Raw genomic sequence first — 13,601 nt, 5'->3', positions numbered from 1 at the left:
GCAGCTAACCATTTCCTGAGCACCTACTGCATGAAGAAAGACACCGGTCAAGATCACGATCTCTGGAATTATCCAGTCTTGGCTCAGCTCCCAGAACTACCACTTACTGGGTATGTGATCTTGGACAAATTATTTTAATCTCTGAGCCGTAGTTACTTTACAGAGTGGGTAAAATAACAAAACTCATCTGATGTGATTATAATGAGGATGATTTGAGTTTTTATATATATTTATTTATAGTAATGCTTTGGGCACATAGTATGCAATAGGAAGTTGGCTATACATACATACATACATACATATTTTTTATATAAACCCAGGAGCTGCTCTAAACACTACATATACATTAACTCCAGCCCTTACCACACAGTTTAAGGTGGAGCTGCTTTGTATTCTTTATACCCATCAGAGAACTCTTAATGAGGCCCAGTGGTCTCATAAAGATTGTATGGGGTCCGGCGCTGTGGCATAGTGGGTAAAGCCACCTCCTGCAGTGTCGGCATCCCACATGGGCACTGGTTCAAGTCCTGGCCGCTCCACTTCTGATCCAGTTCTCTGCTATAGCCTGGGAAGGCAGTAGAGGATGGCCCAGGTCCTTGCTCCCCTGCACCCATGTGGGAGACCTGGAAGAAGCTCCTGGCTCCTAGCTTTGGATTAGCACAGCTCTGGCCATTGTGGCCAACTGGGGAGTGAACCAGTGGATGAAAGACCTCTCTCTCTCTCTCTGCCTCTCCTTCTCTGTGTAACTGTGACTTTCAAATAAATAAATAAACCTTTAAAAAAAAGACCAAAGCTTGTATCTTGAGACAGTCCATCCAGGGAGGCTAATTCAAGTGTTAGGCTTTCCACTATGCAGCGGCAGCTTCAGGCCAAGGATGGTTTCACACAACAAGCAACCCCAAACCGATTAACAGCAACACCCACAGTCCAGCTTAAATAAATGGTAATGCGGCTATGCTAACAGCAGAACACTTGTCTGGAGAAAGAGAGAAGAAAAAGTGACCGCATATGTGGCACCAGCTATCTGTCATATCAAGGACTTTGTCATAGTTCACACTTAATCTCACACTTAGGATCTCATGTCAAAATCTAGTAAACTTGGACTCAGAGAGGTCATGTAATGTGACCAAAATCACACAGTGGAGTCAGCATTCAAACACAGGTTTGGCTGACTTTTTTTTTTTTTTTTTTTAACTTAAGATATATTTATTTGACTTGAAAGGCAGAGTTACAGAGAGAGAGAGGGGGAGAGTGAGCGAGTCAGTGAGTGAATGAGTTCTTCCATTTGCTGGTTTGCTCCGCAAATGGCTGCAATGGTTGGAACTGGGCCAGACCGAAGCCAAGAGCCAGGAGCTTCTTCTGGATCTCCCGCATGGGTGCAGGGGCCCAAGCACTTGAGCCATCTTCCATTGCTTTCCCAGGCTCACTAGCAGGGAGTTGTATCGGAAGTGGAGCAGCCAGAACTCAAACTGGCACCCATACGCAACGCCATCACTGCAGGTGGTGTTTAACCCACTCCACCACAGTGCCGGCCCTAGCTGACTCTTTACTAGAACCTGTGTATGAGTTTTTCCTAACTCTGGTTTATCCTTCCTGCAGACTTATTGTTCATGTTTACCAAACTGACTCAAGTCAAATAAAACATCAAGAAAACAAGAGAAACCGAAGAGAAACCAAACGAAGCCATCTGATCCACCAAGAGGTCAGACTAAAAAGCACAAACCCTTGCCTGCTTTCAGTTCACAAGCGCAAAACACAGAAGACATCAAGTTACCAAGCGCAAAACACAGAAGACACCAGAATTATTTACTGACTGGATGAATGGGCTATCTTTTTATCTGCAATCACTTTTCAACAGTTACTATAAATGTCAGTATGGCAGGGGCTCCAGTCTCCTCATCACAGCCTTGGTCTCTGTCAAGTACATTTGGCACATGCTTGCCCTGGAAACCATCATTAAGATTTGTTTTTATGCTGGAACAACACTAGAGAATAAAGTCATCCAAATTAGAAAAAAAAAAAGTAAAAGAGAAAAAGAGTGTTCTTCGCGGAGACACGTTTTGTGTTTACTTTTGCAAAAGTACCCCAGGGCTGTTTCCCACCCTACTCTTTATGTAGGATCCGGAGTCATGGAAGGGTGTAAAATGGAACTGTATATAAAGCCAGTGGTGCAGGCACAGACCTGGCTCTCAGCGCCTCCAGTATGGAGACCACACTGAGCAGAGTTCGCCTGTCAGCCCCCTACCCAGGTGGGTGGACGCTTTTCTGTTTGGTCATTTCACCAGGATGGCATATCTTCTGGTATCAGGATGGAATGCAGGAGCGCTGTTGGTGGGGGAGCCCTCAGTTCCCGACTGTTACCAGGCCTAGGCCTCATCTTCCATCCCCATTTGGGATTTAAGGGTGGACACAACTACTATTTATGCTTTTTTCTTTTTTAAAAGATTTATGTTATTTATTTGAAAGGTACGGTTACAGAGAGAGGAGAGACAGAGAGAGTTGGAGCCTGGAACTCCATCCAGGTCTCCCACATGGACCCAGGGGCCCAAGTGCTTGGGCCAGCTTCTGCCACTTTCCCAGGTGCATCAGGGGGGAGCTAGATCGGAAGTGGAGCAGCTGGGACCTGAACGGGTGTATGGGATGCCAGTGTTGCAGGCGGCAGCTTAGATGCTACAGCACAGTGCCACTCCAGTTTTCAGTGCCTTCCTTTTGTGGCCCTTGGAAATTTCCCTTACTGTATCGCAAGTACAGCTATACGCTTAAAGGATGAGTATTACATTTTAACCAGCATGTCTGGGGCTTGGGGGCATCAGTGTTTTTTCATAGTGTCTTTGCTACACCATATTTCTGGAGATGAAAGTCTTTCAAATGTTTCCTACAGAGGTCTGTCTGTCCTCACCTCCAGTGAGACCAGTTCACACCATCCCTGAGAGGGCCCCCCCGCACCTGCACGGTCTCCCTACCTCTACTGTAACTTCCTCCAGTCCATGATCCTAACTCTTGTCTTTGTCATCATTGCACAGTGCTGTGTGAGTGGCTTATCCTTCCACTTGGTGCGTTCCAAAGACTTTCTCATGCCCTCAGGATCAAGTCCAAACTGCCCAGGAAGATCTACAGGAACTCTGTAGTCTGGTCTGATTTATGTCTGTAGCCACACAGCCCATAGGACTCCCTTCTGTTATGCAAACCCGCCTTCCACCTCGTTCCTTCTGCTCCCTTACTCTTGACTCTGCCCTTGCCTGGAACATCCTCGCTGCCCTCTTTACAAGCCAGCCAGTCCTCAGGCCTCTGCTTGGATGGCACTTGTTCCAGGCCCTGCACTTCCTGGTATGGTGATGCTGGCATACCATGTGGGCACCAGTTCGAGTCCCAGCTGCTCCAGTTCTGATTCACCTCCCTGATAATGGCCTGGGAAAGCAGTGGAAGATGGTGCAAGTACTTGGGACCCTGTCACCCATGTGGAAGACCTATATGAAGCTCCTGGCTCCTGGCTTTAGCCTGGCCTAGCTCTGGCTGTTGTGGTCATCTGGGGGAATGAACAGTGGCTAGAAGACCTCTCTGTCTCTCCCTCTCTTTCTGTAACTGTCATTCAAATTAATAAATAAATTCTTTTAAAAAAATCAGTGTCCATGTCAATGATGAGATGGATGGGACAGGGTAGAAGCACTGAACTCAAGCAAGCACCTGCCCAATGCTCCTTTGGGCAAATCCTGTAGTGATTTGATAAAGTCTCTGCTTGAGGAAGTAGCTGATTTTAATTTGCTCTTGCAACTATCTACCTGTGGCCGATCTGAATTCCCACTTCTCTGTGATCGAGAATTTTAAAAACACACACTTTTTCTTCTTGTCTATAAGGTTACCCATAAATACACGTATGTTGGAAAGAGAAAAATGTCCAGACAATGTTATCAGTTAAAGCAGAATAAATCGATGTGCAAGAACTATAAAGGAAGAGGGTTGCTATTATTTATGCCCATCGGTAGCTTCCATGGAGGAAACCTAAAAGCCACATGGGTGTCATCTCAGAGGGGCGGACCTGAGTCAGGTCTCTCTTACTTGTATTGTTGGTGATCCTTAGTGCTTCTTGTTTTTGCCATGAACCTTTCTGCTAATTTCTCCAGGTTCCGGGAGTATTCGGTCTCAATTTCAGCTTTTTTCCGGAAGAAATCCTGCAGGTCCTGGAGAAGCTGAACTCGCATCTCTGTCTGCTGCTCCAGGCATTTCTGTTGCTCCACCAGTTGGGCGCGAATTTCTAAGGAGAGAAGAGAAGCCACTGTGTGATTTCGTGGGATTGCTGAGGGCTGCTCTTACGCACGAGAGCGAAGTAATGAACCTGTTATATATTTAGCTCTGCGCTGGAACTTTGCTAGGCTCTTGGGATCACGCTGGCTCTTTAAATAACATATCTGCTGACCCTTGAAAAGAATGAGACAAGCCTCAGAAAAGAATGTAGCAAATTAGAAAAGAAATATGGGTCACATTTGTAATGCCACAAACACGCAGGGAGTCAGGAGGGGATAAAAAGTAAACCCTTGCAGATAACAATTCGCAACATGTGACATCTTTGGAGGCTAAGGATGTTGTAATTTTTTAACACCACAATACCTCAAGTATCCCTTCGGAGACTGAAGAGTAAGGAAATGGGCGTCATTGCTTCCAGCCTGAGCTACTACACACTTGCCAGTTGGCACACAGATTGACATCTGGTAATTTTTATTTAGTGCATAAACTTCTGGCTTGTAAAATACACAGCTTCAGGGTTTTCAGGGATGCCATGCCTAAAAATAATTTCTTTCTACCCCCAAGTAATTCATTCACACCAGGGAAATCCTCAGATTCCACTTGAGTATTCTGTCTCAGCACCAAGGCCTGCTCCCTCAGCCTTCACCTTTACGCACTGTTCAAACTAATACCCTGCTGACACGTCTAATCCTGAAAGAATCCTTTGACGATTTTAATACATTAGGAACATGAAGCTTATTTAGCGATCTAGCAAAAGTACAAAAGCAAAAATGTGGCATGCAAAAAATATCTGTAGATGACTGTAACAAAGGAACACATCTGTTTTGGAAAAATGAGAAACAGTAACTAATAACTCCTGTCTCCTTGTTTTTGTTCTTAGACTCAGGGCTAATCTCCAAAGATGAGACTATTCATGCTGGGAAACTTCTTTCTTTCATATTCTCCAGTGTCAATGCATATTCTCTAACAGTGGAGAAGGAATCTAACTCAAGTTAAGTTAGTAGAAACCAATGTCAAAATACCACCTCTTCAATTTTTTCCCAAGCAACATAGAAGAACTGACCTGATGATATGCATGTAGAAGCTTCACTACATTTAATCAAGTTCATTACCATCAGGTGGTAAAATTCTGAATGGAGATTTAGGAAATTTGCTCAATTAAATAACATATAATTAGGGGCCAGCACTGTGGTACAGTGGGTAAAGCCACTGCCTACAGTGCCAGCATCCCATATGGGTGCCGGTTCTAGTCCCGGCTGCTCCACTTTCGATACCGCTCTCTGCTATCGCCTGGGAAAGCAGTAGAAAAAGGCCCAAGTCCTTGGGCCCCTGCACCCACGTGGGAAACCTGGAAGAAATTCCTGGCTCCTGGCTTCTGATTGGTGCAGCTTCGGCCATTGCAGCCATCTGGGGAGTGAACCAGCGGCTGAAGACCTCTCTCTCTCTCTCTCTCTCTCTCTCTCTCTGCCTCTGCCTCTGCCTCTCTGTAACTCTGCCTTTTAAATAAATAAATAAATCTTTAAAAAAAAAACATATAAACCAGTGTGTACTAGTCTACACATAAATGAAGTTGGTACTAGTATTATCCCCTATTTTACAAATAATAAATCGAAGCTAAAGGGGATGAAATACTTTTTTTCCCCAAGTGTTACTTTTTAAATTCACTTATTTGAAAGGCAAAGAGACAGAGAGAAAGAACTCTCACACACTGGTTTACTCCACCAGTGCCCTTATCAGTAGGTGCTGAAGCCGGGAGCTGGGAATGCAAACCAGGTCCGCCACACAGGGAGCAGGAACCCAACTACTTGGGCTGTCACCATCGCCTCCAGGGTCTGCTTTAGCAGGTAGCTGAAGTCAGGGGCCAGAGCTGGGAATCAAACCCAGACACTCTTATACTGGATGTGGGCATCTTAGTGGTAGGCTAACTGCCAGCTCGCAGAAATTAAATACTTTATCTAAGGACTTCAGCTTAGTAAGTGGTGCCCCCAGGGGGCCTCTAACCCTGATCTTTCAGTCTGACTTATCACACTCATCTCACCCTCCTTTGATGCATGCAACACTAGTTGAGCACCTATACTGTGCCAGGCCCCTTTTCCATCAAGGAAGGCACAGTAACTAATGCAGATAAGGCCATGCTTGGGAAGCCCTACCTCTCAGAGCCCGGGAGAGACCGGGAAGCACTTCTCAGGTGTCCCCTGGGATTCTCCTCCTCTGAATTGGGGGATCCTCACATTAATCTTCCAGAAATGTGCCGAATACCAGAGTAAACATGTTATTAGAGACTTTTAACTACCATGAATGGCATCTGGATTTTAGTCAATCAAAGTAAATGTTTTCCAATACAGTATTATCGTCAGCATGCCTGCCAAACTCTCTCCTAAAACTACAGAGCTATTTTTGTTCCTTAAAGAAAAAAAAAAAAAATCAAGGGTGGGGAATCCTAGTAAGTCCTTTAAGATGAAGTAATTTTATCACATCTTGCTGTGCTAACAGAAAATAAATCAATCATCAGTTGTCAACCAGTTTCCTCTACTTTTTTAAGTTGCCTTAGTACCTAAGAAATAAAAGTAGCTGAGAACACAAATCACATCCGAGGTACACAAAAATTATATAGGCTTCCTTCTTGAATCTCATTTTAAAATATTTCCTTGTTTATTTCCATAAGGATTTAAAATCAAGACCTAAGAATTCAGAAAAGGATCCTTTTTTTATGGGGAGTAGCTATCATTTCACATTATATTTATTTTCCAATCAAAATAGAACACTTGCAAATTTTTCAGCAACACTCAAAATATAGAGGGTCAGAATCTAGAGAATCACTGTGAGAAAATAAAATTTACTTCAAAAAAATGGAGGAGACTATTAAATTATCTCTTCAATTTGGAAAAATCTAGGGCAAATGATTAAAGCATCATAAAAATAAGATCATTTTAAAAAAATCAATAGAAAAACACTACCATAACAGATGTCTTGAAGGTGCAAGCATTTGGCCAACCAGTGAGACGTCTGCATCCCATTTTGGAATGACTGGGTTCAGGCCCCAGCTCCGTGTCCTGATTCCAGCTTCTTGCTACTGCACACCCGCAGAGGCAGCAGCTGATGGCTCAAGTAATTGGGTCCCTGCCACCACACAGGATATCTGAACTGAGTTCCTGATTCCTTTTTTCAGCCTTGTCCAGTCCCAGTCAGTGTGGGCATTTGGGGAGTGGACCAGAAGATGGGTGCTGTCTGTCTGTGTCCCTATCTCTCTGCCTTTCAAACAAATCAATACTTTTTCAAGAATGGGAATGTCAGGGCTGGTGTTGTGGCATAGCACGTTAAGCCACCGCTTACAATGCTAACATCCTTATCAGAATACTGGTTTGAATCCTTGCAACTTTTCTTCCAATCCAGCTTCCTGCTAATGTGCTTTTAGAAGGCAGCAGAGGCCGGCTCCACAGCTCAATAGGCTAATCCTCTGCCTGCAGCGCCAGCACACCAGGTTCTAGTCCCGGTCAGGGCGCCAGATTCTGTCCCAGTTGCACCCCTTCCAGGCCAGCTCTTTGCTGTGGCCCGGGAAGGCAGTGGAGGATGGCTCAAGTGCTTGGGCCCTGCATCTGCATGGGAGGCCAGGAGAAGCACCTGGCTCTTGGCTTTGGATCTGCGCGGTGCGTCAGCTGCAGTGTCCCAGGCCGCGGCAGCCATTGGAGGGTGAACCAATGGCAAAAGGACCTTTCTCTCTGTCTCTCTCTCTCACTCTCCACTCTGCCTGTCAAAAACATAAAAGAAAGAAAGAAAGAAAGAAAGAAAGAAAGAAAGAAAGAAAGAAAGAAAGAAAGAAAGAAAGAAAGAAAGAAAGAAAGAGAAAGGAAGGAAGGAAGGAAGGAAGGAAGGAAGGAAGGAAGGAAGGAAGGAAGGAAGGAAGGAAGGAAGAAAAAAGAAGGCAGCAGATGGTCTACATGTCTGAGTTCTTGCAACCCATGTGGGAGACCCAGACGGGAGACCCAGACGGGAGACCCAGACGGGATTCCTGGCTCCTGGTTTTGCCCTGGTCTAGCCCTGGTTATTGCAGCTATTTGGGGGAGTGAACCAGTGGATGGACGATCTCTCATTTCTGTTTCATTCTGTCTCTCTGATGCTCTACCTTTCAAACAAACAAATAAAATTAAAAAATAGGAATAGAAACAGAAACATTTCAATACAGAGAAAAAAAAAACACTGGACTTCTTTTACCACAACAGAGTCACAAGGCAGCAAAATACATTAGATCACCTCCCTGCACAAGTGGTGTGGCTATTTTAATATGACCTTACGAGGTTTGAGCTAACATGGCAACAAAGAATCTGAAATATTTTAAGATAAATGAGCAAAATACATGCTTGGTCACATAAATGTTGGCAGGTTGCTCAGAACAAAGAAGCCCATGGTGCACCAGACCTGCACTGAACGAACACTGTGATGGAGCTACAGGGCTGTGGTTTGGAGCACCAGTGCCATCGCGGGGGCTGTGTGACATCCCGTCAGAGCTGGGACTGCAGACAGTGTATCTCCAAGGGATGGATCTAGAAAAACTGTGAGTTTATTTACGCACAAGGGATGGCAGATTTCCTCACACCCATGGATTCTTTGACAGCTTATTAAGCATTCTCTTAGCTCTCTTGGATCGGCACTGATCTTGATCATTTTTTCAGATGCAAGGTTCATTTTAGTTTAGTTGAACCAAAATAACTATTGAACTACTCTTTCATGTTAGGAGAGTTTGTAAGGCACAGGTCCTTCTTGTGGAGAAAACCAACCCTAAACTGGTAATACCAACACATAGAGTTCAGCACCACAATAGAGGAAAAGGGGGCAGGAACTGATGCCGTCTGGAAGATTCTGGAAGACAGAACACCCTGAAGCATAAGCAAGTTGTAAGATTCACAGCTCTAATCACCAAGAAAGTAAAAGACAAGCCACAGGCCGGGAGAAAAACTTGCAAATCATACCTCTGATAAGGGATATGTATTTAGGCTATACAAAGAACTCTTACAATGCGATACTGGAAAGAAAAAATTTCCACTTGGCAATGGGCAAATGATTTCAATAGATGATTCTTCTAAGAAGCTATACACACAGCCAAGAGCATATGAAGAGTTGCTTAACATCATTAGCTATTAGGGAGAGGCAAATAAAAAGTACAGTGAGACACTGATTAGGATGGCAGCGATCAACAACGAAGATAACCCCGGGTGATGTGGAGAACGTGGAGCTTTTGGAGCCCCCACTCACTGCGGGCAGGAAGCTGAAAGTACAATCACTACAATCGCTTCAGAAAACAGCCTGACGTCCCTCGAAAGCTTAACCAGGGAGTTACCAAAGGACTCAGCACTTCCACTCCTGGTTAGACATTCAAGAGAACTGAAAATACATTTCCGCAGAAAAAGGTATACATGAGTGTGTATAGCAGCATTATTCACCATAGCTGACAAACGGACAAAATGCCCATCAGCTAATGAGCAGATACACAGTGTGGTAAAGCCATACAATGGAATAGTAGTTAACCATAACGAGGCATGAAGTACTGACTTATGTCACAGCATAGATGAACCTTGAAAACAAGCTTAGTGAATGACGCCACTCACAAAAGCCCACGTGGTCTGTGATTCCATTCGTGTGAAGGGTCCAGTAGACTGCTCCACAGAGATGGGAAGTAGATTGGTGGTTGCCTAGGGTTGAGGGTGCTGGGAAAAGATGGGAACTGAATGCAAATGGAAGCAGGGTTTCTTGTGGAGGTGATAAAAATGATCTAAAATTGACTGCTGTGTGGTTGAAAAACACTGTGAATATATCAAAACTCACTGAATTGCATACTTTGTTTATTTGCTTTAAAGAGTTCTTTATTTGACAGGTAGAAAGACAGAGAGAGGGAGAAACAGAAAGACAGAGAGAGAGAGAGAGAGAGAGATCTTCCAGGCACTGTGGCACTCCCCAAATGGCATCAATGACCAGATTTGGGCCAGGCTGAAGCCAGGAATTCCATCTGGGTCTCCAAAGTGGGTGCCATGTTAGCCATCATCTGTGACTTCCTAGGCTCACTATCAAGGCGCTAGATCAGAAGCAGAGCAGCCAGGACTGGAAGCAGCACTACAACATGGGATGCCAGTGTTAAAACTGGCAGCTTAACCTGGCGTCCAACACTGGCTCCTAAACTGTATGCTTTCAATGGTAAATTGTATGATATGCCAATTACATATCAAAGTAGTTATTATATAACAAAGATAGTAATATCACAAGTCTGTGAAATTTCAGCAGTTGATACATTTCTAATGATGATGATAATAGTAATAACAGACTCCCATTTCCATGCCTAGTTCCATTATCAAATTAGGTAACATATGGACAGCACTTTAAAACAACGTCTGCATAAAATGACTCTTGCTTCAATATTTTTACCTTGTTCTGAATTTATCTATAAGCCAGATAGTAAATTTACTTACTTGCTGGCATCGTATGTTACTTGTTATAATTTCTAATGCTATGGAAAAGACTTACCTAAGAGACCATTAGGAAAGGCATACACCATGACTCCCACATAACCGCATAAAACAACACAACCTCTTTTAGGTGGGAAAATGTGTTCTTTGAGGAAGCTCTAAGCAGTCATAATTAAATCTAGGTCAGGACCCACTAAATAATCATAATGGTTGTTTTAATGAGGGCTACAAGTTACTGGGTTTTTTTTTTTTCATGACTATTATTTAATTTCTTTTATACTGGAGCAGCACCATAGAAGGAATCATCAATACCTAATAAATCAACATCCAAAAAAGAATGTGCTTTCAAACTGCTGCAATTAATTTGTAAAGGAAAACAACAGCAAAAAATTCCTCTAAACCATAAAAATCTCCCAATAGTTACCAAATACAATGAAATGCCTAGAAGTGAAGGAACTGGAGGAATTTCTCATTACTGCTCTGACAAAGGAAGTCCTCGTTCTTAAAATAAATGTGTGCGAGACCTCAGACTGATGCTGGTTTCCTGGGCAGGTTGACCCAGACTGGGTTATTTCTCTAACGTGTCACTGAGGGAGTGGGACTAGGCTACATGTAGACACTTCAAAATGTCCATGGAAAAATAAAATTAAAATATGAATTTATTTTGGTGCAAAAATAAAATGCATGAATACTAGTTTAATAGTATCTGTCTTTCATAATCGTCTTGAAGACCCTTCATATGCATGGAGTCCAATTTTTTTTTGCCCTGAAGTAAACTCATCTTTTAATTCCATTTTCTGCAAACTTTTTGAAGCACCCTTGTGAGACTGATAGATTGGTGTGATGGTTGTGACATCTAGCCAATAATATTCTAAGGACATTTCTAAGGCATCACAGATCATCTCGGTTACTTCATATTGTCATTTGATTAGATTTTCCTTATATCAGTAGAATGTATATTCTGTTAGGATGTGTTAGTACATTTCTGTTACCCAAAGGATTTAAGGAATTTTCCTAAATGACAAAGGAGGGCCACTGGTATATCACTAACAGAATAACAACCTGCTGAGATTCTAACTAGTTCCATCGACTAGTGACAATGTTGAAATTGTAACATTCTAGATGCATGGTATTATATAAAATATAATTAACTCCACCTTTTAAAAATGTTAACTACTGAAATTTAAAACCAACAGGATGGCCCACCTGTTGGACAGCACACCTCTGGGATGTGAGTGGAAAGTTCTCCTAAGTGGCATCTGGAATGTAGAGTCCCTATGAGAACGAGTCTTTGAAGAGCGAGCAGACAAGATCAGAGATGAGACTGATTCATGAGACACAGTGTAGAACACATAGCATCAGGACACAGATTCTCCTGGTAGAAGGTAGGACATGGGAGGAGCCACCATCTTGGAGGAGCAACTCATTTCCTCAACCACAAAACACACACCAATGATAACTGCCCACCTCCAAAGAGAACGGCAGGCTTCCACAAGACGACACAGAAAAACACTTTCTAATCATCTGAAGCACGAAAGTGGCCAACTATCAATGAAGGAAAAAAGGAAACTACAAGTTCTAGACCTGATGGTGCATACAGGCTAAAGAATGTTCCAGAAAAGGAAAAGATCACTGACCAGCTGGCGGTCATGACCACAAGAGTTTTCAGAGGAAGCAGGATGGAAATGGAGTTCCTGAACTTAACTCAAAAAAGTATATGCTTGGTATCCTGGCTTAGAAGAGTTAGGTTCTGCCGCAGGAAGTTTAGGGTGTGTGGACTGAATGCTACTTTCCAGGTCATGGCCTCAAGCAAAACATGACTCCCTTAGATCTGCTTCCACTGGAGGATTATGAAATCACCAACAATCTAAGCAAGCCAAACAGCACCACAGACATACATGAAATAAAGTTGCTTCTATTCCAAGCTCAAAGCCAGTCTCATCCTAGAACTCCAGAGCTGATTAGCATGTTTGCGGGGTGAGGGATCAAGTCTGATAAAATCCTCTTTGGGATTAAAGTAAGGCAAGAAGCTGTCTTCCCGGCAGTTAATCCTCCTTATTTCTGCTGTAAAAGTCAATTTCACAAAATTCCTGACACTTACAGACACACTGTATTCATTCTTCCATCTAAGACTTCATTATAATGCTTTCATCTGAGATGATGTTAACTTCTGTATTATCTTAGAATAAATGATTACTACAAAAACATCGGGTTTTCTTAGCATTTGAAAGCAGAATATTTTATTTTGGCCTGGTTAACGTTTTTCAGAGGATAATGGAACACGAATTTGCAACTTTTTGTTTTCAAGTAAAAGCTGGCCAGGAGAGAAGGCAGTGAGTTAAGGTGATCAATGATTGCAGTTTAAATACATTAAATACATTGGAGGAGAGGGAAGTTTAAGAAGTGTGCATCTGAATGATCCACCAGACTACTTTTATTTAGAATGCAGAAGAGGCAGGGTTTCATTAACTTCCCCATAATTAAGTGAGAGCATTTAAGACCTCATTAGTAGATTGATTTTTACTACCAGAAAGGGACACTGTGTGGAAACCACTGATCTATGTAGAGTCCAGAGATTTACATTTTGGGATGACTGCGTTGCTGACAAAGGTTCAAGGCATTCTCTAAACAATGACTTTCTTTCTCGATATAATTCAACCTGAAGACCCAAGGAATAAACACAAAAGGTTACATGCTTCTGAATCAGATTTTTAATTGTCCTTTAATTTTTATGTGAGAGGAAGAGAGAGAGAGAGACAGAGAGAACTCCTAGAGGATTTTTAATCTTACATCTGCCGGTTCACTCCCCAAATGCCCCAACAACTAGGGCTGGGCCAGCCCAAAACCAGGGCTTTTCCCATGTCTTGACCAGTGACCCAATTTCTGGACCCATCCCCTGCTGTC

The 13,601-nt window shown here is 43.0% G+C and overlaps 1 protein-coding gene across 4 annotated transcripts in view; it reads right to left on the bottom strand.

Annotated features, from left to right (window-relative positions):
* SRGAP1 (SLIT-ROBO Rho GTPase activating protein 1) overlaps positions 1–13,601 on the bottom strand; it is a 319,306-nt gene that overhangs the window by 160,788 nt on the left and 144,917 nt on the right. For all 4 annotated transcript variants that reach the window (XR_007919699.2, XM_070052569.1, XM_002711308.5 and 1 more), the window contains exon 2: positions 4,057–4,252. Coding sequence is in view for 3 of the 4 variants with exons in the window: in XM_070052569.1 (XP_069908670.1) it covers positions 4,057–4,252 (196 nt within the window). In the remaining variant the exon portion in view is untranslated. The remainder of the gene's footprint in view (positions 1–4,056; positions 4,253–13,601) is intronic.

Source organism: Oryctolagus cuniculus, chromosome 11, assembly GCF_964237555.1.
Source record: "Oryctolagus cuniculus chromosome 11, mOryCun1.1, whole genome shotgun sequence".
In the NCBI taxonomy this organism is placed as follows: Eukaryota; Metazoa; Chordata; class Mammalia; order Lagomorpha; family Leporidae; genus Oryctolagus; species Oryctolagus cuniculus.
The sequence above is the reverse complement of the archived record's forward strand: the minus strand, read 5'-3'. Positions and strand labels throughout refer to the sequence as shown.